The following is a 26675-nucleotide window of genomic DNA, read 5'->3' as shown; positions in this document are numbered from 1 at the left end:
CCCAAGTTATATTGGACATAGTTATATTTCATTTCCTAACGGAGTCACCCAGTCAGAAGCATTTTCCCCATGTGCAGTAACTAATCTTCAGGCAATTAAACTGTAGAAAAGAGAAGTCACAGTTTATTGAGGTAGATTTCATTCACAGTATCTTCAGGGAATCCTAGTCTAAAGTGATCTTTCCCTGCTTGCCATAGCTAACTAATATGGCATCATACTTGCAGGTAGATATGTGGATTAGGCCTCTATGGCAAGACCTCTGGAAAGCTGTATCTTCCTCCTTTGGAAGACCATGAGGCAAGAGAGAGAATCTTTCACAATGGGGACAAGAAGAGAGGAGGAGTCAAGAGAAGTATTTTGCTAATCAGGAAAATAACACATACATAAAGACATGCAGCGCCCTGCAATGTCCAGGGTATGCTGAGTCACCTGTTCTGACAAGTCAAACCAACATCCCTTTCAGCCCAGGAGGCACAAAAGAACATGATTCTTTAAAGCACCACTCAAGCAGTAAGGCCTTCTCTGGAAACCTAAGAGATGTTTAAAATACTTTTTAAAAACTGAAAAGGAGTAAGATTGTTTCTATAGAAAAGCAATGACACTTCAAAGAAGCACTTAAGCCCATCAGTACACCTGTTATCAAAAATTCCCAACCTGAAATGGCACAAGAAAGCATGTATTTGCCATTAAGGAAACATACACGTAACCAACTGGGCAAAAAGCAGCTACCCAGAGGGGATTTTGGGGAAATGATGAAAGGAGGAATGTTGAAGCCCTTGAAAACTAAGGTTCCAGTCTGAATCAGGTCTGCATGCAGCTGGGAATTAAATGCAAGTTGCACGTCTGATCAAAAGTTCTCACGGCAGGCACGGGGCCAACTGAGACTTCCCATGTATCACTTGCTCTTCTGAATTGGCGCTAAATAAAGCAGAGTCTGAAGCACTAGCACTAGGATCTTATCCGGGGTGCGTCCATCATAATCTGTTGGTAAACATAAATCTAATTGCGATAAGACCTTTATGTCAGCATTTTCAAAGTTTTGTTATTAGTGAGGATTCAACCATATGAGCAGTTCCAAGCTTTATAAATATGCTCATTTACTTAAGATACAACATAAATGCCTTATTCAAGTCCGACTTGATTATAAGATGTTCATAATGTGTGATTATAAGATGTTCATAATGTGATTTTGGCACATCCTTAAAATCAGCTGCACATCTTAATGGGATTTATTTAAGGGTGGGTCTTGGATGTCATATTGTGTTTGTTGCATGGCTCAAAATTTTATTAAAGCGCTAAAGCTGACATTAATTCTCGAGAGAAAAGAGCTACAAGGCAAGAGGGAGAGAAATTAGAAAAACAATGGGAGAAAAGCGTTGTCACAACACAGCCAGAGTGGTATCACCTCTAGAATTAAAAATAAACCACAAATATCTGTGTTAAAGTCCTTACCCAGCCATGAAGCTGGCTCAGAAAGCGGGGTCCAGTCCCTCTCTCTCTTTGTAACCTACCTCCCCTGGCCTGTGAGAAGATATGTACAACCCTGAGCTCCTTAGACAAAGAATGGAAAGCAAATGCAAATATCAGAAAATGCAATACTTATTGTCTTCAACAGGAATCACATTTAGAAGACTGCTACACTTTTAAATATATTCAGCACTTGTGCAAAGTAAACAGTGACATAACAAGTGAAAATCCTGGACTCCATTAAATATTGTATGGATTTGTTGTTCCTGATGTGCTTGTCCAATATTTTTCAAGGACTAAAACAGAATTCTATAGGGTAATGTCGCTATACCAGAGGGACATAAGTACTTTGTGAGAGAGGAGGTCCACAAGAGCCACACACAGGCTCTACGCGACTGGCCTGGCTGAATTTAAAAACAGCCAGGGCAGGACAAGGTTACAGCAGACAGGGCAACTTGCCCTTCCCCAGATTGGAACCTGGTAAAAAGTCAGGCTGAGCTGGGAATAAGGAGGACAGACTGCAAGAAAAGACGGCTGTCAAGGATAGTGCAAGTGAAGACTTACTTGTAGGCAGTCTGCTCAAAAGCTGAGACACCTTATAAGAAAGGGAACAGTTCTGGGACTGAAGAAAGAGAGGATCAGGCAGCAGATAGCAACGCCAGGCAGAGATGCTCCCTAGGTGAGGTAGGACCAACAGACAGGCTCCAAACCAAAGGAAGGGACTGCTGATTCAAAATAAAGGAACAGCGCTCTTTAGCTGTCTGTGAAAGAGAATATAAAGGTCACAGCAGCTGATGATGAGGGTGGGCAAAGGAGGAAACTCTGTGTGACAGGTGCTCCTGCCCCCAAGGCACTGCTAAACCCACTTGTACCAAAAGTATCCAATAAATACTCTCAGAAAGCCCTGCTACCTGAACAACCACAAGAGTTTATAGCCAGATGAGTTTTTTCTGAAAAGTTCCCAATAGTTTTTTTGGAGAAGAAAAAAAATGCATCCCGTAGCCAGCTCCAAATTAATACATCTGTGTTCTGATAGCTAGTGGACATTGAGTGCAGGAAGGCCTCCATTTTACATTCAGTTAAAAACTTGTCCTCTGGGTGGATGGATCACAGTAGAATAACAACAATCTAGAAGGTGTTTTCAGTTGCATGGGTTCTGCTTCTCTGATCACTAATGCTCAACAGTCCAAAGGAAGAAATGCTTAAAATAAACATATGAACTCCCTCAGTGTTGACAGAAGTAGCATGAACCCATCTGCTTTATATTTATTGGTTTCAAGATCGTGCCAAATGTAAGAGCTGATTCACACACTTACCCCTTCCTCTGATCTGTATGTAATGGATGAACAGGTACATAAGCCCAGTTAAGGCAATGTGTCAGCCAGGCACTCCACTCAGAGAGGTCAACCTCACACAATTATTTCATTCCCCTCAACAACCAGGGGGTAGGGAGGCATTCTATACAGATTAAGCCCTCTGCATGGAGCAGCTGCCCTTCCAGCACACAAAAGCTGGGAGGCAAATATGTGAACTGGCCATACTTCTCATATTGAAACAGAAATAGACATCATGATCCCAAGTATCATCTCATTTTTTAAAAACCATAGCCAGCCAGCCTCAGGTGACTGCAAGTTTGAGTGAAGTAATGGAGGGAGAGAAAGGGGCGGTTTTAACTTTTTTAAACAATTGGAGGGGGGGTCAAAATCATGCACCAACTCTGTTTTCCTCACAAGGGAAAGAATATGACCATTTACCTTGTCTCTCTCAGGCAGAAAAACAGCTGGAGAGAAAAATATTAAGGGCCCCTTTTTCTTCTTCTCCCACTAGTCCTTCCTTTAAACTTAAGTCCTTTTAGGAAGGAAAAGGCACGGTATAAATATCGTAATGAAATGAATCCATGCGTAAACATGCTCAATATGTACTTTTTTAAGTGCTGGGAAAGGACACATGAAACTGGATTTTGGATTGCATTTCGATATCCCCTCAGGGAATCTTCTCTTTATAGTCATCCACAGATTGGTCCTTCTCTTCAGAGGAAAGAGGGAATTCAAGTGGGGTTTTTTTAGTCCATTATCTGAGGCTTAATTTTTTTTTTTTTTTGAAAAAATTTTTATTGGGTTAGAATCCGTTATTTTTACATTTACATTCAATTTTCCCCAATTTTTTCGTCTCTAACCCCCTCCCTTTCCCCCCCTTTTTATTGACTTCCAACAGCTTTCCAACCCTTTGTCCCCTTTCCCTTACTTTTATTAGCTTCCTCTATCTAAAACAAATATATATTCTCCGTTATTCTAAGCAGTACATCCTTAACTATTTTTAACATTGTACGCCCAAACTGTAGGTCTTTGTTTCCATCTTAGATAAACAATTTATCCCATTTTTTCAATTTCAAATATTTCTATATATCATAAACCATATAGATCATACATTCATTTATATCAAACAATTTGACATATTCTCTATATATTACTCATTCTATCTTTTTGTAATAATTCTATATATCACTCATCACGTAATCAATCAATTTGCCTCATCTATATCTTCAGACATTCAGTTTGGTACAAAACTTACCAAAAAGAAAGAAAATATTGTTAGTTAATCAATCCTTATATTTAATCCTTATAATTAATTATTTTCTATCTATGTTCTGTTTGTTAACCTGTATATATCTATATATATATCAATCTATTAATCTGACTGCTTATTAGTTCACATTTATCTCTTCTCCCCCCGGTAAAGTCTCCCCCCTCTACTTCAGTGCTTCAGTAGTTCTCAAACTGCCACAGTTTTCCTCCCACCTCCCATTTCTTCTCCAGGTGTTGTTTCAGCTTCTCCCAGTCTGTGTTGAACTGCCCTGAGTCCAGATCTCTCAGTTTTCTTGTCATCTTGTCCATTTCAGCCATATACAGCAATTTGTAAATCCAATCTTCAATAGTTGGCACTTCTTGTACTTTCCATTTTTGCGCATACAAAAGTCTAGCTGCTGCTGTCATATAAAATATCAACGTCCTATGTTGGGCTGGAATTCCCTCCATTCCCAAGTTCAGTAGCAGGAGTTCTGGGTTCTTATTAATTTGAAATTGTAAAATTTCACTCATTTCTCTTATTATTTCCCCCCAGTACTGCCTGGCTACCTCACACGACCACCACATATGATAGAGGGAGCCCTCATGCTTCTTACATTTCCAGCATTTATTAGAAGTATTCAAATTCCCTAGCGCAATCTTCTTTGGTGTCATGTACCAACGATAGATCATTTTGTAAATGTTCTCTTTAATATTAGTACATGTCGTTGTCTTCATTGTAGTTTTCCACAAGTATTCCCATGCCTCCATTGTTATTTCTTTATTAAAGTTTATAGCCCATTTCACCATTTGTGTTTTAACTATCTCATCCTCGGTATACCACTTCAACAGTACTTGGTATACCTTGGATATTCTTTTCTTATCTTCTTTAAGAAGAGTCTGCTCTAGTTCCGAATTCTCTATTCGTATACCTCCCTTTACAGAGTCCGAATTATATAAGTCTCTGATCTGTCTATACTGGAACCAGTCGTAATTAGGTGATAGTTCCTCTTGTGTCTTTATTCTGAGTTTGGATGCTTCAGTTTTAGTTATTTCTTTGTAGGTTAAACATTGTTGTTCATTGTCAACAGCTCTCGGGTCTATCACCTCATATGGAACCACCCACAAAGGAGTTCCTTCTTGTAGATAAATTCTGTACTTCTTCCAGATTATGTATAGACTTTTCCGAACAAAGTGATGCAGGAACATCGAGTTGACCTTTACTTTGTCATGCCATAAATATGCGTGCCATCCAAATATTTTTTTATATCCCTCTAGGGCTAATAGTTTCTTGTTCTTTAATGTCATCCATTCTTTCAACCAAACTAGGCAGATTGCATCATGATAAAGTCTCAGATTGGGCAGTTGCATTCCGCCTCTTTCCTTTGCATCTTGTAAAACTTTCACTTTCACTCGAGGCTTCTTGCCTGCCCAAACAAAATCTGATATTTTTCTCTGCCATTTTTCAAATTGTTTGGAGTCTCTGATGATTGGTATTGTCTGTAGCAAGAACATTACTCTTGGTAACACATTCATCTTAACTGCTGCAATCCTGCCCAACCATGACAAATTCAATCTATTCCATTTAATCAAGTCTCTCTCTATCTGAGTCCATAGTTTTTCATAATTGTTTTTGAATAGATCTATGTTCTTTGCAGTTAATTCGACTCCCAAATATTTCACTTTGCTTGTTACTTCACAATCCGTTGTTTCCATTAACAATTGTTGTTTCTGCTTAGTCATGTTTTTGCATAGTATCTTTGACTTCTTTTTGTTGATGAAGAAACCTGCCAAGTCTCCAAACTCCTTGATCTTATCTATCACTCTTGGCATGTTCTCCAATGGGTCCTCTACAATTAACATTATGTCATCCGCGAATGCTCTGACCTTGTATGAATAGTCCTTTATTTTTATTCCACGAATTTCCTCATCTTGACGTATTTGTATCATCAGAATCTCCAATACTAAAATGAACAACAATGGAGATAACGGGCAACCTTGTCTTGTTCCTTTACTTATCGTCAATTTCTTGGTCAATTCATCATTCACTACAATTGCTGCAGTCTGGTCTCTGTAAATTTCCTTAATTGCTCTGATGAATCTTTCTCCCAATTGTAGCTTTTCCATAGTGGCAAACATAAAGTCCCAGTTTAAATTGTCAAACGCTTTTTCAGCGTCTACAAAGAAGAAACCAACCTCTTTGTCACAACGCTTATCATAATATTCAATAGCATTGATCACTGTCCTTAAATTGTCTCTTATTTGTCTGTCTGACAAAAAGCCTGCTTGTTCCTCCTCTATGACTTCCGAGAGCCACCCCTTCAATCTCTCCGCCAATATCTTCGCAAAAATTTTATAGTCATTATTGAGTAGTGATATAGGTCTATAATTTTTCACGTTAGTCAGGTCTTGGCCCTCTTTTGGGATCAATGATATATTCGCTTCACTCCAAGTGTCTGGAATCCTTTGATCCCTTAAAACCCCATTCATCACCTCTTTTAGGAATGGTGCCAGTTCATTAGCCATTGTCTTATAAAATTTAGCCGTAAGTCCATCTGGCCCTGGCGCCTTTCCTAGATTTGCAGATTGTATTGCCTTACTTATTTCCTCGTCAGTTACTTCACTGTTCAACTTATTTCTCCAAGCTTCCGAGATTTCTGGAAGTTTGGTTTTCTCCAGATATGATGCTATTGATTCTTTGTTTACTTCTTTTTTATTATACAGCTTAGCGTAGAATTTATAAAAGGCTCTACTAATGGTAGTCTGCTCCAAATACGTTTTGTTATCTTCACAGATTTTATTTATTATTTTCTTTTCCCTTTTCTTCTTCAATTGCCATGCCAGGTACTTCCCAGGTTTATTAGCACCCTCAAACGCTTTTTGATTCAGTCTTTTAAGATTCCACTCCAATTCTTTATTGCTCATTGCTGTTAGCTGTTCTTGAAGTATTTTGATTTCCTGGTATACCTTCTTTTTCCCTGGTCTCTTTTTTAGCTGTATTTCTTTGGCTTTTATTTTCTCCTCAATCTCTTGTCTTTTCTCCTCTTTCTTCTTTCTTGCTCTACCATTTAAGTCCATTAGTATGCCCCTTACAACCGCCTTGTACGCATCCCAAACTTTGTTGGTTGGTACTTCTTTATTCACGTTGTATTGTATAAAAAACTTTGTCTCTCTTCTCAGTATTTCCATATTCTCTCTTTCCTGTAACAAGTCCTCATTTATTCTCCATGCTTTCCTTTTTCTCCTTTTTCCAAATTTCCACATAATTGGGTTGTGATCTGAGCCTACCATCGGCATTATTTCTACCTCCTTAGTCCATAACGCTAAGTCTTTTGAGGCCCAGATCATATCAATTCTTGATAATGTAGAATGCCTTGCAGAATAGAAAGTAAACTGTCTACTTTTAGGATATTCTCTCCTCCATACATCTTCGAGAGTCTCTTGTTGAATCAACTCAAAAAAAAGCTTTGGTAATAGTCCTCTTTTCTTTTGTGCCGTTGTAGTCTTTTTGTCTAGCTCCAAGTCTGTCACTCCATTGAAGTCTCCAGCAAGAATTATCTGGTCATATACAAGATCGTCTAAATGCTTCCTTAAATCCTCAAAGAAGCTTTCTTTTGCACCGTTAGGTGCATAAAGTCCGACTACCAACACTCTCTTTAAATTCCAAATGCATTCCACTGCTACAAATCTAGCTTCCACATCTCTCATAACAAATTTTGGCTGTAGCTCCTCTTTTATATACAACACCACTCCTCTTTTTTTCTTGTTAGAGGCCGCTACAAATTCTTTGCCCAGTTTTCCAGATTTTAAATATTTTACATCCTGTTTTCTAATATGGGTCTCTTGCAAACAAACAATATCACATTGAAAAATATTTTTCCTCTTATTCGGTGAGTTTAGTCCATTTACATTCCAAGATAATACTTTACACTCCATACTCATAGTTTTGTTGGTAAGTCTTTTTCATTGTCCTTAATAAATCGCTCCATCTCTCGCTCAGATCTGATGCGTTTTTTTGCCCCTCCAAACTCAAAGGACACTCCTTCCGGTAGCTCCCATCTGTACCTGATTTTCATGTCCTTCAAAATCTGAATTAGCACTTTGTATTTTTTCCGGTCCAATAACACTGATCTGGGCAGTTCCTTCATTATAATGATCGTCTTGCCATCAATCTCCAATGGATCTTGAAACTGTTTTGTCACAATCCTCTCTTTCATATTTCGTGTTGTAAACTGCACAATCACATCTCCTCTGGGTTGCAATTCTCGAATTCACACGGTATGCCACTTCTAGGATAGCCACAACTTCCTCCTCCTCCTTCCCCAGGTATTCAGCCAACACCTCAGTCATCTGTTCTTGCGCTGACTTCCCTTCCACTTCTGGCAGGCCACGAAAACGTAGCTGCTTCTCCATGTGTTTAGTTTCTGCAACTGACATTCTCCCCTTCACCAATCTCATCTCTGTTTGTTGCATGTCTGCTAAATTCTCCATCGCGTCTTCTACTGTTTTAACTCTCTGCTGCGTTCCTTGTAGTTCACTTCGTATTGTTTCCATACCTTTTTTCACTTCTGACAGCTCCGATTTTACTGTCTGTGTAACCTCTTTAACCTCTTTTATCAGCTCCAATTCCGTGTCCTTAAGTTCTTTAATCATATCTAAAAGTTTTTTATCCAAGTTTTTATCCAGGTTTTCTATTGCCGATTGCCACTCTTTTTTTGACATCGTGGGGCTTGCTTTAGCTCGCTCCCACGAATCCGCTCTCTTCCTTAACTCCGTGGCGTAAAATTTAACGTTTTTCTGTTTTAAATGTCCCAATCTTCTTGTAAAAATTAAATTTTAAAGAGTCCAAAATGTCGGGCGTCTTTTCTCTATGGTTTCTCTATGATTTTGTAATCCAAGATGGCCTACTTCCTCTTCCGCTGAAGCCGCGACCCTTCCCCTTTCAAAAATGGCGATTCCCTACTTCCTGTCCTCCAGCAAGGGCCGCTTCTCTCCAGCCACTCTATTGTTATTACGCACTTCCTGTCTCCCGTCTTCCCACAGCAGATCTCGCGATGGTGTCTTTTTCTCACAGCTCCAAAGCCACAGGTATTCAAAACAATAGTCCGATTTCTTTAATAACTTCTTTAAACTTAGTCTCTTTTCAAATACAATTCCTGCCGAGTCTTCCCCTCCTTTTCACTAGTCTGTTGCAGTTTAAAAATCTACTTTTTTTCTTCTCTGTTTTTATCAATCTGTCCCGTATCAGAAGATAATGATCTTTACCTTCTCTTCACTTTTCTCGGGTTGTAATCGCTGTTTCGATTTTAAGTTCTCCTCTCAGCTTCTTCCCCCAATCGAAGCTTGGGTATGTAGGTCTTATGCCAGCCGAATTGGCCCCAAAACTGCCGCAGAGATTATAGCCGACCCGTCGCAAGGTGGGACCTCAAGGAGCGGGAGGGGACCCGTTGTGTAGAGCCCCCCCTCGTCCGAGATCTAGCTCACCCTAGGATCTTGAGCGTTCTTTGCCTGCTCCCCGCCTGAGAGCAGTCGGCCGCGGGCTATTTTCACCCCACCGGCCGGTTAAAACGGCAGTCCGGTCAGCTCCGCAAATGGAGCTGCGTTAGACCTCCATGGATCCCAAACCGGAAGTCCCTGAGGCTTAATTTTTTTTTAATGAATCAGAATGTGAACTATGACTGGGAGTACAAGCCAGGATGACCCATCACTCATTCTGAGCTGTGACATCTTTGGGCTCTGTATGCCATACAGTGAATTCTTCTGTTTTACAGCATGTTGTCAGAAGCAATATTAATATTTACCCTTTATTTATTGCTTCAGGGTGTTCAAAACACTTCCCATACATTAGCTCAGTAACACTGTAAATTAGTTTACTGTAGGTGGGAGTAGGTGCTGAAGGCTAAGAGAATGGCTTCATAAAGCTACTTCATGACTGAGAAAAGACTTGTGGTTGCTTGTAAGTGGACTACAAACATCCATAGTTTAGGAAAGAAGGTACAATCTGATTTGCTTCGTACAAGATAGGATCTTCCAGGGCAAAAACACTGTCTCTTCCTTTCCGTACTCTGCCCAAAAAGCAAGTTACAACCTATCGCATACAAAGCTTGCATTATGTCTGTTCATACACAAATATTCCATCAAACCAACTTTCAGAGAAATCCTGTCTGTTGACTCAGAAATAAATCCCACTGATTTACATGGGACTTAATCCCTAATAAGAGTGCAGAAGATTCATGCCTTAGTCTCCTCCTAAGGGAATTTCCTTCATAGTATGGAATTTTCCAAATGGCACATAGCTACCACTCTTCCAATTCCTATTAAAAACATACATGACTTTACAAAGACTTTTTATGCATAATGATTTTCAGGATTTTTCTACACAACTGGACTGCAATGCAATAAATTCACAGATGTGTTATTCATGTGTTATTGCCCAGAGTCTACAAAGTTCCATCAGTGTTGTGTTTCTATTGTCCAGATACCACATTTCACCAACACATAATCCCTGTTCAATCATTGCATTCTTGGTGGTGTGACACGATATGCGCAATCACCATTTCTTCTGAAAGGACAAAGCATGGATTTTCTGCCTTGGGAAACCCTACCAGACACCAGATTAATCCAGGGTTTGGTACATGTGTTCTGAAGAGGGAATATATGCATGCTGCCATTTTCAGAAGATGATAATGTGTAATGGGAGAATTGCATGTAGCACATTTGTCCCATACACACAGTCCAACATGACTGAAAAAGGCTACAAATGACAGCATTTTGTATCTTCACACACATGATACATAACTGCAGCACAGCATGTAATTGTATGATAGGTATTTAGTGGATATTATTAGCACTATGTACCCTCTTTCTACCTGACGCTTTTTCATAATTGTGTGGCTCTGTATCCCTATACCAGTCTCTGGCATATTGGGAAAAATACCTGCCAGTTCAAAACATCAGATAGTTTGAGACATGCTGGTGTAGTGGATAATATATTGAACCTGGATTTGAGAGGCCTAAGTTCAAAGCATGGCTCACTAGGTTGCCTTGGACAAGTCATTCTATCTCAGAGCTGTTGTGAGAATAACCATTTTCAGGTTTGCTGTGACAGTAAAACGGAATGAGTATAGCTGTTGTAAACTGAGCTTCCTCCAGAAATGGCAAAATACAAGTAGTAGAAGGAATAAATATCATGCTATTGAAAATGGAATTTGCATGATACTTCTGTAAGTTGAGGAACATTTTGACTGCTCCAGACAATTTGTGTTAGTAAGGTGGACCTTAAAAGCCTACATGAGATATGCAATTTGGTCCTATCCCAAGAATTCCAGTTTCAGAAAAGCAATATATGGGCACTTACAGTCCAGAAAAGCACAACTCAGATTCTCTGGGCCACCGCCTCAGAATAAACACAGAGCTCAGTTGCCTTTTCTGAAGCAATTCTTCTCGCCCAGTTCCTCAATTTTTTCCCTGCTCCCTTGCCAGAGCGAAAAAGTTCTTTCCAGCCACATGACTCTCCTATCGCAAGCATAAATTGTGGGAAAGTGATCTCATCGAGGATTACATTTAAAAGATAGAGCCTGGTAGAGAACAAGAGGTGGGCTGGGTTGCGAAAGAAGGAGCAGGCACCTTATTTTTCCAGCAGTTTAACAACTAACATTTCAGTAAATAATTTCACCCTTGAAAATATGTTGCTAATCACACTGCTCTTTTCCCCTTTTACAGCCCCTTTTTGCAGAGTAGGACATACCTATTTTGAACTAGCATATCAAGGATACAACAAAATAACAAGATGGGTAGCCATGTTAGTCTGTCTGTACCAGTAGAAAAGAACAAGAGTCTAATAACACCTATAAGACTTATAGGTGCTACTGGACTCTTGCTCTTTTCTACTACAACAAAAGAAGAATCCTCTGGCACATGACAGCCTACCAAATTTATTGCAGCATTTACTGTTATTCTTTAAGTTTACATTCTTTAGTTTTTAAGGAGCCACAAAAACCTTTCTTTTGTTTTCGATGCAGCAGACTAATATGTTTACCCCAATGAACTTCATATTAAGGCCCTAGAATTCCATTTTTAATAACAGAAGCTAATTACTGAAGGACTTTACTGCATGTTCTTTAGGACAATACAGTCAACTCACCTCTTTGAAATACAGCTTCCCCCCATAGTACAGTGTTGTTGTCAAAGACCACCTCTGCTTTTACAGTAACATGTGGTGGGCTGTTCTTCAGCAGAGCTACGCCAATACTCATATTTGTTCCAGGCCTGAAGGTCAAAGGTGCAGTCAGCAAGTATCCAGGCCTAGAAAACAAAAGTAAACTAAATTAAAGGCATGGCCCGGTACATGTTACAGAAGATACTGCCTTACATAAGAAAATAACAGAATTAATAGCATTTTTCTGAGACCAAATTCACACCTGGGTTCAGCCAAATTAATTCAAAAAAATCACAATCCCTGGTGAGATTATTGGCAACATAACCAGGGTGGATTGATTTAAATTAAATTGATCACTAGTTAGTGAGACTTGATTTAAATTATGGTTTACTACATAAAGGCTCCTTTTTGCTGGCTGCCATACCCTTAATACTTACAACCAAGTTGAAGGATTCATTTTTAGAACAAAAACTTCAGGTTAGTTTTATAGTCATATCCAAAAACTAATGATTGATTTGTTATTTACCATTTGAAACAGATAATTGTGAGGTTTGTTTGGACAACTTTTTTGCTGTACTTAATTGGAAGGACAAAAATAACCATTAACAATAACACTATATGGCATATGCATTATTGTATTTGCTTAAACATGCATGTTTGCTAACTAACATAGTTAAACAAAAATATTCTCAAACTGGGTCTCTTTTATGGCCTTATGGTTTTCTCTCCAAGAGAGAGAATATGATAAATCTCAGGATACAGTCACAGAGACTTCAAGACTTTTGAAGTATTCTGCTCAAAAAGTTTAATCTTCATATGTACTGCTTGCCCCTCCCATCTCACACTTAGCTCCTAACATCTCCTTCTTACCCAAACCTATTCCACCCCAAACAATCTTCTATTCATTGAACTTCTTGAAACTTAAGAGGGAACTTAAGAGGTAAGAGGTTGATTCTGTGAACATAGATTTGCAGAGGAACAATAGGATTGAGGTCTCTTTCTCAACTCTATGCTTATTTAAAAACATTTTTGCTGTTACTAATAGGCATGTTCTCTCTGCCGACACAAATTCAGTTTGGAGAACTAAAAACCCAAGCTCTCTGGTATCTTCTAGACAGAAAAATTATCCCAAATAATCTTACAGAAACCTCTCAGACAGCATAATATTGAGGCCCTAATGTGTGAATTAATGGAATTCATTTATAGGATTTTTTAAAACATTGCATGAATACATAATATCATACTACATGATTAAAAGTTAATCCTTATTTCATGATGAAAAACATTTGGGCTATAACGTACCTCAAACGGAAATCTTTAGCTAATTCTCCCCCAAAAGTATTTTATCAAACAAAACCCAATTTAAATTTTAAAAATCCTATTTAGTTTTTTTTTATCATTGATTTTTATCTAAAGAGCACAGACAGTCCTAACGACATAGAACAACAAGTAAGGAAACCATTTGTCCCCCGAATGATTAAACTAACCGAGAGGGAAGAAATGTGTCCATCAGGCCTCTGACCCTACATGTGCAAAAGCACATCTTTGGAATCCGTATCTCTCCCCTCCCCTCCCCACCCTTTTGTTTCTCCAATCGCAGGCACTGAAACGGATGAGAATTCCACCATTCATCAGCCAGCGTGCCCCGAAGAGCTCGGCCTCCCCAGCTCTTGAGCGCAACAGGATTCCAGGAATCAACTGAGCTGCGTTTAAACGGCCTGCACTCTCATGCCTAGCGCTCTGCAGAATTTAGACTGGTGGGCCCTGTATCCCAAACAGTGTTCGCAGCGAAACGGGGCCTTCGATACAGCGGCAGCAAGCCCCTTTCCCCCCTCAAGCTCCGTTTTCCCACCCGCCCTCTTTTCATTCATACCCGGCGGCAGCGACCCGTGAAACTGTCAAGAAACATAAGGCGAGATGGATGGTGGAGGGCAGCAGAGAGCCCTTCCGAGCGGCATGAACACAGTCGGGCATCCTGAGCCTGGAGCTCGCGATCCGCTTTGCAGAGATGCCGCTTCCTCCCGCTCCTCCTCCCACAGCCTCCCTTTGAGTTTTCTAGCCCAGAAGCAGGGAGGAGCACGCCAGCCTGGGCAGGGAAGGCAGCCCCTCGTAGAGACGCCGCAGCAGCTTCTTTCCCAAGTAAACGACTCCACCCCGCAGAAGGGCGGGGGGGAGTCTTCCTAGCCCTCCCCCGCGAGTGGGGGTGAGGGGGTAGCTCACGCCCCCACAAAGCGTCCCCACTTTCGACCTGATAAAAAGTACAGGATCGTGGCATTTGCCAAAACCGTCACCACCCTCCCTCGCAGCTAAGATATTGACTCCTAACAGGTCTTACTCTTTTAAAAAGTGTTTGCGCTGGAATGAACTGGAAAAAATCTACACGTGCTCTCTGAGTCAGAAGTTGAAGAAAATAGTCTCCCACAGAAGGGTGTTGCCTCTTGGCTCGTTTACAACATACCGAGAGGGGTGGAAGTACTGCATGTGGCAGACGGGCATAGAAAAATGGTGGTTGTCAAGTCATCACGTTACATAAATTGTGCTACCGTTCCCACACCTCTGGGCCACTTTGCACATGAACCGGCCCTAGCACACTGCAGCCTATTCCCTCCCCCCTCCACCCCCCCCCACTTGCCCATGGTTAGATTCCACACTGCACTACACTGGTAGCATAAATACTAACTACATAAGTTGCCTATATCATGTGATGTTTTCCTAGACACTGGCATATCTACATATTATTAATGTCATTTGGAGCTGAAGTATTTTGACAGTTGTCACATACAAATTGTCTCTTAAGAATGTAAAGAGAGCATGTATTGTCGAAGGCTTTCACGGCCAGAGAACGATGGTTGTTGTGGGTTTTCCGGGCTGTATTGCCAAAAGACAGAGATCTCTGTGACACTGAGATCTCTCAGACTGAGAGATCTCTGTCTTTTGGTGCTACACCTCTGAAGATGCCGGCCACAGCTGCTGGCGAAATGTCAGGAACTACAATGCCAAGACCACGGCAATACAGCCCGGAAAACCCACAACAACCAGCGTAAAAAGAGCAGTTCAACAATCTTGACCTAGCATCCAAGGTCCCACAGACGTTTGAGGAAGACCTACAAGCAAAAGACAGAGGTTAAATCCCTCCCCTTGGGTCCCACAAGTGGTATTCACAGGTTCATTGCCCATGAACATGGAGTTTCCATTTAGCATCCTTGATTGGTCTATTCTCCATGAATTTGTCTGATCCCTTTTCAAAGCTATAGTGGGTATTACAATATCCTCTGAGTCCCAACTAATTAGGTACTGCATTAAGAACTACTTTATTTTCTTTGTCCTAAATATACTGTGCATAAACTTAATGCAATATCCCCAAAACTTCTATATACTAAAGATTAATTTTCATGCCCTTGTGCAGGAAGAATGGCTGTTGATGACAGGGGGGGTGGAGGTGGGCGACCACATCTCTGTTAGTAAGCCAGTGAAGCCTTTTTCCCTCTGCATATGTGAGGGGATGTGGAAGCTCCCCACGCTTTGACTCTAGGGCGCTGAATTCCTCCACGGATGTTATGAGTCCATTTTTTTACCCTCTGACCCTAGATGTGCAAGCCATTGGGTTGGGGTGACTCTGAATATCCTATCTCCCTACCCCTACCCCTTGACTGCATTGTGGTTAGAGCTATCCCCTGAGGGGTATCAGCTTCTCTATCGCATCTCTGTAACTGGCTTCAGTTTAACATGTACTTTCTACAAAATGGAGGCTTTGCTGTTACAGCCATATATTTGAAGAAACATTCAAAACCGGTTAGAATTTTTCCTGCTGTAAATTTCTTCTTTGGTTTGCCAACTCTTTAAATCAGTTTTTAAACAGGAAAAGAGAAAAGCCTGGGATGTACAGAAAAATATGAAATCTTTAAAAAAGGGAAATTGGGGGGGGCTTTAAGTCCCACCCCCCAAAAATAGAAACAGCACCTATCCCATTAAGAAACAAATACTCTCTGTGGCCATTGCTAGTGTTACCAGAACTGCTCTTTATTATAATGGGGAATTAGCTGCAGCAGTCTGTAACTATTAATATTAAGCGAGGATCATAACCTATGTTTACGGAGGTCCCGATCCCAGACACTCTAGTGAAAAAGAGGCAGACAAGGAGTAAGGTCCAAACACGTGTATTGAGTGTAGCGTAAGCCTAGCTTGCACAATCATACAAAGAACATACAAGGTCTAAGAAATACAGAGTAGGAAATACAGAGACATTCGCATTAGCTGGTTCCCAACGATGATAGGGGGAATACTCACTTATCCTGGAGCGAAGCAGAGACACAGCAGCGAGGGTGGCCCAATGCCAGCACTGGGACCACAGACGGACAGCAAGGAAGTCTGGATAGGAATGGCCTGAGCACCGAGTGGTCTGAGAGACCAGCTTAAATACCCCAAAACGTACCCTGGGGCTGGTGCTGTACTTGGTGGTTCTCACAGATTAAAACAAAGGGTCTAATGGGCTACTGAATGGCTTGGATGGGCCACTTTGGTAATCAGATTGTGATAAGTGACACCTCAGGAAGAGGGGACAAAAGAGGGAGGGGGAAATCCAAGTGGGCTGAAAGGATGTTCCAGCGGACAGGGCTTGTCCTGATGTCATCAGCTTTGGAATGCGGAGGTTTCTTTGAGATGCGTTCTTTAAGTGCTTGGGATGGTCGGCACTTAGTTCCTTCTCCGGGGCGGCTCCTAAGATATGCAGAGCGGGGCGAGGGGCTCTCGCTGCGGACGTGGTGTGCCCGCTTCGCCGAAATGGCTTCCCAAAGCAGTCTCTTCCTCTGGGTCTTCTGGGTGCCTGAGAACATGGATGCCGGCTGGGCATAGCTGGGGCTGGATAGCAGGCTGCCCGGTAGCGAGGGCAAGCTCGGCGACCTACCCGCGGGAGGCTCCAGGCGGGAACTGACCAGGGAGCGCCTAGCCAGGCTCGCTGGAGGTTTCCCCGGCAGGCGCCCGGCTGCTAGCAGCGGCTTGGGCCCATATGAGGCAGGCTTCCATGGAGGCAGCGGGAACAACACTTTAAAACACAGTCCAAAGCAGGGAACAGGCACGGTCCGTGGCAGATGGCAAAGCAGGCACGGGGAACACTGGTAACAGAGTCCAAACACACACTGGGAAATCCAGATACAGGTCAGGGCAGGGCTGCCCAGAAAGAGAGTCCTTTGTGCAGTTAACCAAACATGGAGTCAGCAAACTGCACAGTCTATAGCAGCAGCAAGGCAATTGACACGCAGGCAGGAAACTGACACGTGTATCAGAACACACACACGTGCACAGCAGTCTTTGGGTGTAGCAGTAAAACAGCAACGCAGGAAACTTTAGCACAGTTCATAGCAGGCTTCAAAGCAGGGGAGGGGGCCTACTTGGCAACACTAGGCAACCACAACTGTATTGCCTGTTGAAGCCTTGGTTTCAAGTTCAGGAGGACTGTTTTGGCCTCTGAGGGAGGACTCGTTGGGGCCAGGCCACATGACTTGCATGACTCACCCAGACCCAGCTGCTTGCTACTGTTCAAAAGCAGCCATCAAAAGCAGTCAGACTAGGATCTGGAAGACCCAGGATCAAATCCTCACTTTACCATAGAAATTTGCTGGATGATCTTGAACTAATCACACACTCTCAGCCTAACATACCTCACAGAGTTTTTGTGAAAACAAAGTGGAGAGAATTATGTAAACTGCTTTGGGTCCCCACTGTGCAGAAGGACAGGGCATAGGGATGCTGGGTCCCCTGGTGGGGGCAGGGGATCTCCTGCTCCCAGCCTCTGCCCCCTGCTGCCATTCACCTGACTGGCAGAGGGGAAGGCCCAGGGAACAAGCCCGGGAGGCAAAACGCCTCCTGGGCCAGTACACAGTGGCATGCTCCCACTGGACACGACAAGATCACTTCCTTAAGTGATGTCATTGTGCCCAGCAGCGGGCATCCTCCCATGCTTCACAGGGGCCCAAATTGGCCCTGTGAAGCACAGCAGCAGGAAAAGGGGAGAGACTGGGGGGGCTTTCAGAAAATAATGGGGGAGAAGGAAATGAGATGCCCTGTGGGTCCCCCCACTTGCACTCTCTAAGCACCTTCAGTTTGTTCTGGCCGCCCAACTAGCCTCAGATTACTCCTTCTGTCTTTTCTGCATCAGTAGATTTAGATTCTGAGCCTTTCATTTGGCCCTGCAAATGTTCAATAGTATGCTAGGCTTCAGAAGCCTTGTCTTCATCCATTGAGATTCTAGGTTCAGTCTCAACTAGCCTAAGGCCTATTTGAGTCATTTTTGTATTAAGCTCAGATAGCTCAGAACAAAGAGATACCTGCCCTTTAATTTATTTGATATTTTTATCTGAGTATGGAACGTATATTATCTGAGCTTTAAAGTTGTCTGTGAGTGAGCATTGCTAGCTATTCCCAAACCAGAGACCTTTGCAATTGTTGCAGGGCCTGTAGAGTTTTCCTTGGGTCTTTTTCCTCCTCTCACCCTCTCTTTTAAAAAAAAAAGAAAGAGGCTTATGCAAATATGTGCATGGATAGATCATGCGATTAGGTAATGAAATGCTAATAGTGACAGTTCTGCTAGTTGGTAAAGTCTCACTTACTAATTACTGTGGGTCCTTAGTGCCACACACTGGGCAAAGTATGGTGACTCCCTGAGATGCTTATTCTGCTCCAGTTAGCATGATTGAATTAGGTGTGGCCCTTTTTCCTTTACTGGCTCTCTGATGTTTGTACTGAGATGGACAGAGTCTTGTTTACCTACTTAAATGCCAAGTCATAAAGCTGGTCTCAGCAACAAAGCTGAGGCAACACAAACAAATTGACCCTGACCTGTATAGTCCAGGCCAGCCCAATCTAATCAAGTCTCAGAAGCTAAGCAGGGTCGACCTTGGTTAGTAATTGGATGGGAAACCTCCAGCAAAGACTAGGGCTTGCAGAGGCAGGCAATGACAAACTCTCTCTGTTAATCTCTTGCCATGAAAATCCTACTAGAGGTCACCATATGTCAGCTATGTCTTGATGGCACTATCCACCACAACACAAAAACAAATTGAGTTAACAGGGCAATATCACTTCTTATCAGCCTTTACTTCATTTTCTCTGTATGTAAATGGTAATGTTAAATTAACGTAAAGGATGGATAAAAATGATACACTGGTGTTCTCCAAGTGCAGAAACCATAGTCAGTTCTTTGTACAATGAAGAACATAGTTTGGGATTATTTTAACCGCAGCATCTGAAGCCCTCTTTTCATGTAGTTCCACTGGTTACGATTAAAGTCAGATAAATAGCCTAATCTTGTGCATGTTTATTTGGAAGTATATTCCATGAGTTTCACTGGCTCTTACCTCAAGATTGTAGGCTGAATTACGAAGGTGCCACTGACACCAATAACTTGACACACAATTTGTATTCTCAGTGGTAAATTGGCAAAAAGGCCATCAGAATAATGCTTCCATTGGGTCAAACCACTTAAAACTGATTAAATATGTAAAGAAACATGTTTAGACAATCCCTAGTTAACTAAGAGAGAATTCAGTTGTATCCTAGTTCTGTGGCAATTTTAAACATTTACTTTATATGCATGGTCATCTAATTGCCTTGAGACAGGTTACAAAGGCTGTAAAAAAACAATTAAATTCAAATCACACCCAACCACATCATCTTCATAAGTATACCTTTATGATAAACACATTTCCAAACAGGCTTGTTGATTTTACGCTCCACATTTCTGGGTGAGTGGTAGACAGAGAGAACAAATTGGAAAGTTCATTCCCATTTGTATTTCCAGACAGTTGCAAATGCACATCAACACTCTTGAGTGTGAATTGGTATTACACTAGATAACTTGGGTCTAGAAGTGCACCTGCTTTCAGTCTACATGTGTAATTACTAAATGAACAAGGAAAACGCATGCAAAAGCCTGCTAACATGCACAGCTTTCCCTTGCTAGATCATGATATGTGCACTGAGGATTTTGGTGTCCAGTTTTAGTATTTCAGCTGACTTGTCCCATAGTACTAAACCCATTTGATAGTCAGGGAATTCTCCTTGAGTTAATGTGCTTAGGTTCACTGGCTGGGACCCAAATTATGAACATATTTACTGTGGATTTCATACAGACTTTCAAATACATTGTCAGAGACCCTGTAATCTTGGAGTCTTATGCTGTGAAACAACTTTACTTGGAAATAAACTGTATCAAAAACACATCCAAGTGATGGCTTGTGTCCTATGAAGAGCCTACAAAAGGCATGCAGATTTTTCCAAAATCCCCCCACCTCCACATTTACACACCTGCAATTCCTTTTGACCCTTAGAAAATCAAAAGGCTTCAATGAGGAAGGAAAAGGAGATAAAATGATCACTCCTCCACTTCCTCCATCAGTGCAGCGTCACTAACTAAAAGGAGAAGCAATTTCACGCCACCCCCACTTTGGCTGCATTTTGTAGGATAAAAGTCAGACTGAGATGTCAGCTTCCTAGTACTTCACACATTTGCACATACAGCTGGATACACCATTCTTTGTGTAACGTGGCTCTTCTAAAACTCTGCTCTAAAAAGCTTTCATACCAGCAATGGAAATAGACTCTCAACTAGAGGTGGGCACGGTCCTCATAACGGACCTAATTTCGTCACGAACTTACCCAGTTCGTGCTTCACGAACACGCGGGCCGTGGGCTTGTGTTTTTCTCCCGAAAACACCGAACATTGGGGCTTTCTGTCCGTGTGTCCGTTGGCCCGTCATGCCAGGATTCCTGCTCAAACAATTTCCTAGGCAACGGTGGAACCACCTTCCCTGTTTGGAACACGCCAATCTTAGCCCAGGAAACCTTGATTGGCAGCTCTGTCAGCCAAACAGAGATCACCCTTTCTGTATAAAAGACAACGCGCGCAAAGCGTCGGCTCCATTCTCCTGGCGCGGGGACACGAGTTAGTTCTAGCTTAGCAACTGCTTGCTGTGGGGAATTTTTGTGTGTGCGTGTGTGAGAGCGCGGCTTGTGCCTTGGGGCTTTGGGGCTTCAGCTGCAAGAGAGCTTTCTCTTGTCTCCATTTCCCCTCCTTTCTATTCTAGAGCACTTTTTTAAAAATCCTTTTACCGCGCTGATATCTTTCTGCGTTGTGAGTCCTTGGGTTCTTCTCAGGCTTAATCCCCCCTCCCCCCCCCAAATCTCTTCCTTTTTTCTGGGTTGCCAGTGGGTTCTATTGTGCTGTGACGCCACCCCACTCACAGACCCACAGTGGGTGCAAGGCAGCTTTGGGCGTTGTCTGCTTGAGTTCTTGCCTTCATTTTCCCACGTTCTTTTTTGGCTGCGCTTGTGCCTTAGCTGGGCTTTGGGGCTTCTGGTGCAAGAGAGCTTTCTCTTTTCTCCATTCCTGTTTAATTTTTTCCTCATCGTTTCTATTCTAGAGCACTTTTTAAAAAATCCTTTTACTGCACTATCGGGTTACTCTGATTTCTTTCTGCGTTTTGAGTCCTTGGGTTCTTCTCGGACTTAATCCCCCCTCCCCCCCCAAATCTCTTCCTTTTTTCTGGGTTGCTGGTGGGTTCTATTGTGCTGTGACGCCACCCCGCTCACAGACGCACAGTGGGTGCAAGGCAGCTTTGGGCGTTGCCTGCTTGAGTTCTTGCCTTCATTCCCCCACTTTTTTTTTTTTGGCTGCTGATGAGATGCAAGGGGAGGAAGACTGCTATTAGGCTCTGTGAAACACCTACGGCAGCACGTTTTGGGGGGGCTCTCTCTGCTTCACTCCTTTCAAAGCCATTTTAGTGGGTGACTTGGGGGGACATTTCCAGCCTGGCTTTTGAGGTGCAAGGGGGAGACTGCTCCTGGCCTCTGTGAAACACCTACTCTCTGGTGACCGGCAGCTCGCTTTGGGGGGGCTCTCTGCAGGGGCGGCGAGGCTATTGAGGCCAGGTAGGCGGTGGCCGCAGGCGCGGGGTGCCGGAGGGAGCGCTGGAAGAGGCACGGGGGGCGAGAGCGCGCCCCCCAAAGCAGAAGCCTCCTATTCCTCCCACCCCGCACCGCCGCCGCCGCCAGCACAAGCCCCCGGCCGGGCACAGCCACCGCGGGCAGGCATCTGATGCAGCGGAGGCAACCGAGCGGGAGAGCTCGGAGGCCACCCGCCGCAGTGATCGGGCCGGCGGCGGCACATGCACTCCCGTGATGACGTCACACATGACATCATCACGCAGGAAGGTGCGCGCGTGCTCGTGCGCGGGGAGGCGCTTGGCCGGCCAGCCGCGAGCGCGGCAAACCCTAGCACCGCCCCTGGCTCTCTGCTTCACTCCTTTCAAAGCCTTTCACTCCCTCAATAGTGGGTGACTCGGGGGGACATTTCCTGCCTGGCTTTTGAGGTGCAAGGGGGAGACTGCTCCTGGCCTCTGTGAAACACCTACTCTCTGGTGACTGGCAGCTCACTTTGGGGGGCTCTCTCTGCTTCACTCCTTTCAAAGCCTTTCACTCCATCAATAGTGGGTGACTTGGGGGACATTTCCTGCCTGGCTTTTGAGGTGCAAGGGGGAGACTGCTCCTGGCCTCTGTGAAACACCTACTCTCTGGTGACCGGCAGCTCGCTTTGGGGGGGGCTCTCTGCTTCACTCCTTTCAAAGCCTTTCACTCCCTCAATTGTGGGTGACTTGGGGGGACATTTCCTGCCTGGCTTTTGAGGTGCAAGGGGGAGACTGCTCCTGGCCTCTGTGAAACACCTACTCTCTGGTGACCGGCAGCTCGCTTTGGGGGGGCTCTCTGCTTCACTCCTTTCAAAGCCTTTCACTCCCTCAATAGTGGGTGACTCAGGGGGACATTTCCTGCCTGGCTTTTGAGGTGCAAGGGGGAGACTGCTCCTGGCCTCTGTGAAACACCTACTCTCTGGTGACTGGCAGCTCGCTTTGGGGGGCTCTCTGCTTCACTCCTTTCAAAGCCTTTCACTCCCTCAATTGTGGGTGACTTGGGGGGACATTTCCTGCCTGGCTTTTGAGTTGCAAGGGGGAGACTGCTCCTGGCCTCTGTGAAACACCTACTCTCTGGTGACTGGCAGCTCGCTTTGGGGGGCTCTCTCTGCTTCACTCCTTTCAAAGCCTTTCACTCCCTCAATAGTGGGTGACTTGGGGGGACATTTCCTGCCTGGCTTTTGAGGTGCAAGGGGGAGACTGCTCCTGGCCTCTGTGAAACACCTACTCTCTGGTGACCGGCAGCTCGCTCCTATTCCCCCCACCCCGCGCCGGCAGCTCACTTTGGGGGGCTCTCTGCTTCACTCCTTTCAAAGCCTTTCACTCCCTCAATAGTGGGTGACTTGGGGGGACATTTCCAGCCTGGCTTTTGAGGTGCAGGGGGACGACTGCTGCTGGCCTCTGTGAAACACCCACCCTAGGACCACTGGCAGCACGTTTGGGGGGGCTCTCTCCGCTTCACTCCTTTCAAAGCCTTTTTCACTCCATAAATAGTGGGTGACTTGGGGGGGGCATTTCCAGCCAAGTCCTGTCCCTGTTATCCTCCTCCTGATGACACGTCCTGTCCCTGGTATCCTCCTCATGATGACAAGCCCTGTCCCTGGCATCCTCCTCTTGATGACATGTCCTGTCCTTGGTATCCTCCTCCTGACGACACGTCCTGTTCCTGGTATCCTCCTCCTGACGACAAGCCCTGTCTCTGGTATCCTCCTCCTGACGACACGTCCTGTCCCTGGTATCCTCCTCCTGATGACAAGCCCTGTCCCTGGCACCTTCTAAGTACTTCCTCTTATTCTTTATAAACTCTACTACTTCCATTAGAATTTGTATGTTGTAGAAACAGTCTAAGGCATGACTGTTGTCCCTTTCTGGCAAGGCAGGAAGGTGGGTGAGGGCGGCTGCTGCTAAGTTTACGCTAAGCCGGAACTTCAGGTGTGGTCACCTTGTAGGTGTGGGATCAGGCTTCCCCTGGGTGAATGTGGCCTCTTTTTCCACCCTCGGTGAGAATACCAGCGCACTCTATTTTGGCCTGTCGGGAACGGGGGGAACCTCCCCCTCCTCCGGAGGACACGTCCTGTCCCTGGTATCTTCCTCCTGATGACAAGCCCTGTCCTGGTATCCTCCTCCTGACGACACGTCCTGTCCCTGGTATCCCCCTCCTCCTGACGACACGTCCTGTCCCTGGTATCCTCCTCCTGACAACAAGCCCTGTCCCTGGTATCCTCCTCCTGACGACAAGCCCTGTCCTGGTATCCTCCTCCTGATGACAAGCCCTGTCCCTGGTATCCTCCTCCTGATGACAAAGTCCTGTCCGTCTATGGTGGTCCCCACATCACAGGGGCAGGTCTGGTTGGCAGGTGGTCTTCCTTGTGGCCAGAGGAATATGCACTTGTCTGGGGTCTGAAGGCTTGCGCTTCCAGAGACCCTGTGGGGAAATATACTCGTATGGTGGTCAACACATCGTTGAGGTGGGATTCCGGATGCCTGTGGCACCCCCTTGGTTTTTCATTTTGGCTTCTCAAAGTAAAACTGGAGTTTGATGGGAGAAGGCCTCCCTGGCGGATTCCCATCGGACAAGGGTTTTTCAGCTGTCACTTTCTCATCCATCCTCTGCCCTGTTCCTTTCTGCTCCGTCGTGGAGGTGAGTTGTTTGGACAGTCGATTGAAAGCACTGTCCTGGTGGTGCTTTGAGGACGGCAGGCTCCTCCATTCCATGTTCCATGCCTCACATCCCTGTGTGTGTCAGGGTGATGGATGCTGTGCCAATGAATCATGGTATCTGAAATGCAAGCTTTCCTGTCACCACTCCATCTGGTCACGAGGGATGTTCTTGGGCTGGGCAGACTCAGGCCCACAGTACACATACCATGTCAGAGAGGTGCGTTCCGGCTGCGGTCCACTGTGGACAACATTGATGGCAATGCTCTCATTGAGCGGGGCTGTACTTTCCTTCCTCTGCCTTTTCGCCCCCTCCTCCAGCAGAGAGGCCGCTTTTACAGAGGGAATATTTGTGCCACCTAGTCTTCTAGGCAAGTCTCTTTGGCTGCTTCCTGATCTATCTCCTCTGACAGGACCGTTTTTGGCATGACACCGGTGACCTGCACTTTCCCTGTGGCCACCACATCAGTGAGGTGTGTTTCGGTTGGATGAAGATAGGCGTAAGGGGTTGTTGTTCCTACATGGTGTTCTGGGGAGGTTGAGCTTTCGGAAGGACATGTATTTTCCTTGCCCCCACCATGCAGGCACCTTCCCGCCCAAGAAACCACATTGGCGAGGTGTCTTCTGTCTGTCACACTCGCTCTGTGGCTCCTTTAATCCACGTGCCTTTCCATGGGGACAAATGCATCAATCTGGGCCCTGAAGGCTTGGGCTGTCAGAGACCGTATAATCTGGATGCTGCATGAACCCCGGGCGAAGGAACCCTCCTCCTGGACACTCTAGCAGCAATTCTCACGGTTCGGAAAGTGGAAGTCTTCCTGTGGAAGCCATCACATCTCAGAGAGGTTTTCACCAACTGCCATGTCATCTCCATGTTGGGCCAGCTTCCAAATCACCTGACATGCGGGGATTGGTACCGCCCTCCCCTACCATCAGGGAGGGTTCAAGTCACGGTTGCCCCATTGAAGAGGTGGGCTTTGTCAACAGGTAGCGCTCCTAGAAAGGGGAGACAGCCAGCGGTAAGTAGGCCATCTCTGACTGAGTGCAGCTGTAGAGGGGTTGCAGAGACGCAAGGCGTCGGCTACTATTTGGATCACCACCACCACCACCTTCCCTCCATTCCTCCATCCACATCCCTTTCTGTGTGGGAGGCGTTCTCCCAAAAGTGGAGTTCTAGTAGCCTTCCCCGAAGATGGGGAAGGCATGTGTTCCTGTCCATTCAGATGCACCTGGCCCGTTGAGGAGGTGGGTTCTGACTCTGACAGTGGACTTATCTCTCAACCGGGGGGGGGGGCATCTTCTCGTCAAAGTGGGATTACACATGTCCAACATGTGGTTGTTATGTCTTCCTTTTCTGGATGTTCTGCTGCAGCTGCCACCACATTGTAGACATGGGAAATGGTTGCGTCTTCTTGCTGTCCTTCCCCTTGCTTGTGCTGGAGACACCATGGGAGTGGTGACTTTTCTTGGTGACCACCTAGATACTTGCCTCCCTTTTATCCTCAACTCAACCTTTAGAAGTATGTTTTTCAGGGGCACTCTTCCATTCTGTCGCAGCTGTCACGTTGGAGAAGTGTGTTGCTGCTCTCTGGTTGACAGGTGGAAGGGAAGTCACTTTGTTGGTGAGACTGTCCTTTCCCCCGAGGATGTGAGAGGGTCCTTCAAGGAGGGGCGCTAGAACTGTTCTTCCCCCAACATGTGAGGGAAGGCAGGTGGGGGTTGACCCTAGTACCTTCCCATCCTGGACACAACGTTGTAGAGGTGGGATTCCTGATAGCTGTGGCAACCCAAAAGCCATTTTTTTCCAAAATAAATGGCTATTCCATGCAAAATAAAACTGGAGTTTAATAGGAGAAGGCCTCCCTGCGG

At 44.6% G+C, this 26675-nt stretch overlaps 1 protein-coding gene across 1 annotated transcript in view; it reads right to left on the bottom strand.

The window, feature by feature from the left end:
* CD109 (CD109 molecule) overlaps positions 1 to 14212 on the bottom strand; it is a 124585-nt gene extending 110373 nt beyond the window's left edge. Inside the window, exons 1-2 of the mRNA XM_054993118.1 lie at positions 14063 to 14212; positions 12175 to 12335 (exon numbers count right to left, since the gene is read on the bottom strand). Coding sequence (XP_054849093.1) covers positions 12175 to 12335; positions 14063 to 14163 — 262 coding nt within the window. The 5' untranslated portion in view covers positions 14164 to 14212. The remainder of the gene's footprint in view (positions 1 to 12174; positions 12336 to 14062) is intronic.
* Between the last annotated feature and the right edge of the window lie 12463 nt (positions 14213 to 26675).

Source organism: Eublepharis macularius, chromosome 1, assembly GCF_028583425.1.
Source record: "Eublepharis macularius isolate TG4126 chromosome 1, MPM_Emac_v1.0, whole genome shotgun sequence".
Lineage (NCBI taxonomy): Eukaryota > Metazoa > Chordata > Lepidosauria > Squamata > Eublepharidae > Eublepharis > Eublepharis macularius.
Note: the sequence above shows the minus strand (reverse complement) of the source record. Positions and strands in the feature narration are given on the sequence as shown.